The sequence below is a fragment of the Chrysoperla carnea genome, chromosome 5 (assembly GCF_905475395.1).
Source record: "Chrysoperla carnea chromosome 5, inChrCarn1.1, whole genome shotgun sequence".
Taxonomy (NCBI): domain Eukaryota; kingdom Metazoa; phylum Arthropoda; class Insecta; order Neuroptera; family Chrysopidae; genus Chrysoperla; species Chrysoperla carnea.
Window position 1 is genome coordinate 69,354,967 of NC_058341.1, and position 6,693 is coordinate 69,361,659.

General features: G+C 31.9%; 1 protein-coding gene across 1 annotated transcript; it reads right to left on the reverse strand.

The window, feature by feature from the left end:
- Nucleotides 1-717: 717 nt before the first annotated feature.
- Nucleotides 718-5,130, reverse strand: LOC123300797 (tubulin alpha-8 chain-like). The gene is made up of 3 exons (XM_044883449.1): nucleotides 4,676-5,130; nucleotides 2,290-2,918; nucleotides 718-1,014 (listed from the first exon to the last, which is right to left on the reverse strand). The coding sequence occupies exons 1-3, from the start codon at nucleotides 5,091-5,093 to the stop codon at nucleotides 718-720; spliced, it is 1,344 nt and encodes a 447-aa protein (XP_044739384.1). The 5' UTR covers nucleotides 5,094-5,130.
- Nucleotides 5,131-6,693: the final 1,563 nt, after the last annotated feature.

Sequence of the window (6,693 nt, forward strand, 5' to 3'; positions counted from 1 at the left end):
CTTGTGAAACAAATGAGCCATGGCTCAAAGTCTTATTTGTAAAAACAAATAGTAATGAAATATCTTTGATATTTTATCAGACAGTAATATATTATTTTTTTCGATTGAATGGACGATTTTTAGGTTATCTGTCGTAAAAATAGGTATTTATCGTAAAAAGTAACATATCTCTGCCAATTTATTGCGAAAAAAAACCGAAAATTTGTATAGTTTTACGTCAGCTATAATTTTTTTACAAAAATTTTTCTTAACGCATACTTTTTGGTTTATTTCAAATCAACTGATTTATAGTAGTTAATTTTCCAAATTTTGGTCATGGCTTTCCATTAAACAGAGTCATAAACAGAGTCATTGAAATTATTATTTTACTTCTTATCAACTTTATTGTCCGTGCTAATTGTATTGCTATTCCCAAATTTTAAATAAAGTTTAGAAATGTACCCAAATTTTAAAAATTATTTTATAATAAATCTGCTAAGTTCATTTGAAAATTTGTGTATAAGAGTGGGTGAGGAGAAAAAATAAAATTTCCATTACGTTTAAATCAAAAGGGTTCGTGTTCTAGGGGGACTAGAAATTTACAAAACGAATTACACTTCCACCCCTCCTCGTTGACCTTCGATACAATGCATAAGTCTAAACTTTCGTGGTAAAAATGACTATAATTAACGAGATTTTATAAGTTAAATATTTTTATTCTTAAAAGGAAATTTAACTTCAAAATCCATCTTCTTCATAGCCACATTGATCAAAACTATCCGTACCAACTTCTTCGTAATCCTTCTCCAAGGCAGCTAAATCTTCTCGTGCTTCATTAAATTCACCTTCTTCCATTCCCTCTCCTACATACCAATGTACAAATGCACGTTTTGAATACATCAAATCAAATTTATAATCCAGTCGAGCCCATGCATCCGATATGGCTGTAGTATTAGCTAACATACAAACGGCTCGTGTAACTTTTGCTAAATCACCACCTGGTACCACTGTCGGTGGTTGGTAATTAATTGCAACCTTATAAAACAAAGAAATTTTTATTTACACCAAGGCAAAAATATGCTGGAAATTTTATGACTTTTTTGTACGACTATTTGAATCTGGAATTGAATTCCCCTAAAAAAATTTTCAATGGAAAGGCAATCCGTTTACTGTTTATTGTGCTCTGCAGCCATAATTTAGTTATATGCCCTTTATCCCAAAATTAAAATTGGTATATACTTTAAGAATAGCCCATATAGGGTTTTAGTATAACAATATTTGAACTTTGTGAAACACACTTGCTCGAAAAATGTATTTTTTAAATATCATTATCGAGGTATTTCCAAACTATTATTAGGTTGTCGAGAACTTGACGAAATTCACAATATTAGAGAATGAATCCTCAGAAATTCGCTGAATTGTTTTGAGAATTTATCACCATTTTGTTCAGAAAATCGTTACGTAAGTTGAAGAAATTTAACATTCACACCTTCAATAAACATGGTGAAATAAAATGCACGATTCCAACGGTATTTATTACGAACTATCCCAATATAGTCACGGTTGTTTTGCAATTCGACACATACTTTCCTTAACGGTTTTTTTTCAGATTTTGGCGACTATACCCCTAAAGGGGTAGTTAGTACCTTTTCAGGATGTTTAAGTAGAGACAAGAAAGGTTCCTTTTAAAGAAATAGTTTCCGAGATAAAGCCTTTTAAAGTATATCATTTTCTCGAATTTCGAAATGAATGAATTTTGACCTTAATTTTTCGTAGCCCCTAATAAATTTGAAACTAATTTCTTAAGAATCAGGGTCGAAATTCAACGACAAAATATTGCAAAAAATTGCTAATTTCGAGAAAATATATATTTGAAAGGTATTATCTCGGAAAATATTGGGTCTACAGAGACAATTTTAGTCTCATATTGTAGCAAATTTAGTATACTTTAAAAACATTTGGAGAAGGTACTATAAAAAACTATAGCCTTTTATAATCGCCAAAAGCCGAAATTTCCACGATTTTTTCGATTTTTGACAAAGTTGCGTTGTGCGCTCGAGCTCACAAACTTGGATTATTTATTGGACCAACATCATAAACAAGTCTGCTAAAAATCAGAGCTACCGGAATGTTTTTTGTTTCTTTTAACAGAGTTCAGAATATTTAATTTTCTTATGCCTAATTTTTTTTAATTTAATTGAAGGGTTTGTTTTTCTTCCTGATAATAATGAACTCGTAATTACCTCCAGAGTCCTGGACGATGCCATACATTTCCAGACTTGGTAGACCAAGTCTAGTGATTGTACTAACCTTAAAACCCGTCGGACACCAATCAACAAATTGTATTGTTCGTTTAGTTTTAATTAAGGCAATTGATGCGTTAACATCTTTGGGAATAACATCACCACGATACAGCATACAACAAGCCATATATTTCCCATTTCTAGGATTGCATTTCACAGTTTGATAGAGTGGATCAAAACAGGCACTGGTTATATCCGCAACATGAATTGATTCATGATAAGCACGTTCCATTGAAATAATCGGTGCATATGTCACTAGCGGGAAATGTATTCTTGGATATGGAACTAAGTTCGTTTGGAAATCAGCTAAATCAATCTTTAATGCCCCTTCAAAACGTACGGCTGCTGTAATCGACGAAGCAATTTGTCCAATTAAACGATTTAAATTTGTATATGTGGGTCGTTCAATATTTAAACAACGTCGGCAAATATCATAAATCGCTTCATTATCGGCAATAAATGTACAATCCGCATGTTCTAACGTGGAATGTGTGGCCAAAACAGAATTATATGGTTCCACTACGGCAGTGGATATTTGTGGAGCTGGATAAACACACCATTCAATTTTCGCTTTTTTACTATATTCGCAGGATAACTGTTCCATCAAAAGGGAAGTGAATCCTGATCCAGTTCCACCTAATCGACATCAATATTATTCATGAAAAAAATTCAGACCTTTGAAATGTAATAAAAGAGCAGTGATATAAGAAATTTTGTTAAGTTTTTCCTGGTGAACTTAAACATTAAAAGTGTCTTTCTACAGACTTCATTCTAGAGACTTGTGATTTGAAAGGTACTTTTTTTTTGCTTCGGTCGCGGTGTAAAATTTAACCTAACTTGTATGAATTACAGGATGGTGCAAATAACGTAGTGCGCTACGCGGTAACCAATTCGACTTTTAAAATAAATTCAAAATGTATTAGAAGTTTTTCGATTTTCTTTCGCTTAGTCTTTTAAGCAATATAGATATAGCTTTTAAGAAATTAGATTTTGAAATTGGACGCCATTTTTAAGACTGACTTTTTTCTAAAAATAAGCAAAATAACAGATTATGGCTAATCAAAGTTGAAAGGGAAACAATTTAATGAAATTTTTAAACTCATTTTTCTGTATAGAATTCGGCAAGGCATAGCGTTCTACGTATTTTGTTATACACTGTAAAAAAGTTATTTGGTTCCAATAGATCTCCGGTTAGGTTTATTAAATAAATTTTGTAAAAATCGAGAAATGTTTTTAAAAAACTTTTTATAATATGTTTATAGGACCCTCAAGGAACATTCAGCCAACTTAACCCAGTCATAAGAAGGCATAGGGTCCCATCGGGGGGAATATGTAATGTAGCCCAATTTTTTTTTTGAAATGCATATTTTGGCTTAAAATTGTCATCTAGATGGTATTTTTAGTCGCGGAATACGAATTAGATGTCAGATTACACGAATTATATACATCACGTATTTAAAAAATTGTGCCATTTATGACCCGAAATTCCACTTTTTGGCACAAAAACCCAAACCTAATTATTTAGTTAGCGTCCAAACTTATCAAGGGGGTATTTTCCGTCGCTGATTACGAATTCGTTGTCAGATTAATGGATACAGTCATGTATACCGAAAACCGTGCCATTTTTTGCCACGAATTTCACTTTTCTTGGCACAAAAACGGTAAACTAAATATTAAACGTCCAAACTTTGCTGTAGGAGGTTTTTTTGGCCCCTGATTACGAAGTCGATGTCCGATTTTACACGAAATCTATTATTCTTAATCAGTAAATAAAAATTCCCCTTAGAGCACAGTTTGGACGATAAATACTGATTATAACATTTTTGTGTTAAAAATTGCAAGATTTTCGGAAAACGATGCAGAATCCGTATAATCTTACTTTGTTTGCCGTTTTTATGCCAAAAGAATAAAATTCTCGACCAAAAGAAGTACGTTTTTCGGAAGATGGGCAAAATTTCAATGGGCAATCATTTGAAGATGGAGGTCAAATGACTTTGAAACTAGAATTTCAGGTCAACGTCATGGACGAAAACGAATACCCTCTATTGCCTTTAGAAACTTTTGGCTAAATCATTTTTCGGTATCTGGCTCGTTTTCTTTCGATAAATGCAATAATGACATTTTTTAAGTTGCATTTCCTCCGAAAACTAACGATTTTCGAAAAAAGTCGATGCAGTTCATTGCCACGGAAACACAAAATGACAATTTTTATATCGTTTACTGTACACAAGGAAAATTCATGAAGTAAAAAGTTTTAATAAATCGGAAACCCCCTCATATTTTGACCAGAGGTAAAGGTGTTAGAAACCCACCAAAACTAGAATAATCAGTCGGAATGTCGAATTATAACCCTTACTTAGGGAGCCCTTAATAAAAAATAAAAAACCACTTACCACCAAAACAATGGAATATTAAAAATCCTTGTAATCCACTGCACTGATCGATCACTTTACGCAATCGATCCACACACACATCAATTATCTCTCTGCCAATAGTGTAATGACCTCGAGCATAATTATTTGCTGCATCCTCTTTACCAGTAATTAATTGTTCAGGATGAAATAATTGTCGATACGTTCCAGTACGTATTTCATCCACAACTGTCGGTTCTAAATCAATAAATAACGCTCGTGGTACAAATTTACCACAATGTGTTTCATTGAAGAATGTCATAAAACTTTCATCACGACAATCATTTACATGGATTTGTCCATCTGGATTTATACCATGTTCTAAACAATATAGTTCCCAACATGCATTACCAATTTGACAACCAGCTTGTCCAATATGAATTGATACAATTTCACGCATTTTTATTCTTTTATAATTATTTTAATTGTGATTTATTGAAGTGTATTAAATTGACAAGTGTCTGAGTTTAATTACATTTAATGATTCTTTTTTGTTTTTGAATTAATATTATACATAATATCAAAGGTCACTTGTCTTAAATTTGTAACATTTTATTTCATTATGAATACCTACTTATAGTACAGGAGATGCGGTATAAGGTCGACCTTCACCCATCTGATAATCAGATGACACATATTTTTTTATGAAATTTCATTTATTTAAATACACTGCTATCATAGTTTTTCTATCGAACGGTGTCCATGGCTATTTTTATACCATGCATATATGTAATATGCAAGGTATACTAAGTTTAGTCCCTAGTTGGTAACGCTTAAAAATATTGATGCTACGAACGAAATTTTGATATAGGTGTTCATAAAATCACCTAATTAATCCATTTCCGGTTGTCCGTCCGTCCGTCCGTCTGTGAACACGATAACTCAAAAATGAAAAAGATATCAAACTGAAATTTTTTCAGCGTACTTAGGACGTAAAAATTGAGGTCGAGTTCGTAAATGAGCAACATAGGTCAATTGGGTATTGGGTCCGTAGGACCCATCTTGTAAACCGTTAGAGGTAGAATAAAAGTTTAAAAGTAAAAAATATTCCTTATAAAAAAACAAACTTCTCTTGTTTGAAACATTTTTTTCGTAAACATCACTGTTTACTCGTGAGGAACCAAATTAGGGGTAAATTGTAGTGTATGTATTATATGGGAATATCAGTTATGTGTGTGTGACATGTATGTATGTGTAATGTGATAGAGTAATCAACACTGTTTATGCATGGTATTTCAACAATTAACTCAGTCAATTTGTTTTCACTTGTTAATTAAATTAATTTAAATCAATTTTTTTTCCATTATCTTTTTTTGCAGGCAAATCTATTACGTTATGTTCGTAATTAAATTATCTTTCTTCTTATAGAAATTGTGACTGGTTAAGGCATTCCTTTCACTGGCTGGAAGTAAATTGTGCATTTTTTTTTAAATTAACGTTGACGGCGAAAGGACTTCCTTTATTCAAAAAATATTATAAATGTACGAGCGCCAGAGTAATTTTGGATAAGAGACTTGATTTTTTATATGAAGTTGGACTAAGTTATAATAATTTCTGAAAATTTCAGGGGAGGGGGGTGCCCCGATTTGTTAAATAACTTCTAAAGTAGGCATGTTTAACATTAGTCTCATGTGAAAACGGTAGATGGAAGATATGTTTTCATAGATTTCTCCAAAACTAGTCGGTGGAAATTTAAAAAAAAACTATTTAAAGTTAAACTCTTAATAAATTATTGAAAACAAAAAAAACCCGTTGTGCCCGACTAATTAAGGATGTATGAGCACGGTAGTGGGGACACAAATTTAAAAAATATATATTTTCAATTTTGATGATGAATTATGTTATAACTTGACAATATAAGACAAAAGTCAGAAAAAAATTTTCTCGATATCTGGAGTAATTTGTAAAATATCGAAAATTGAAAATTTTGTTTAATTATATTTCGAAAACCAAGGCCGATATCGCAAAATTTTATTCCTATTTTTCGTCTACATTCATGA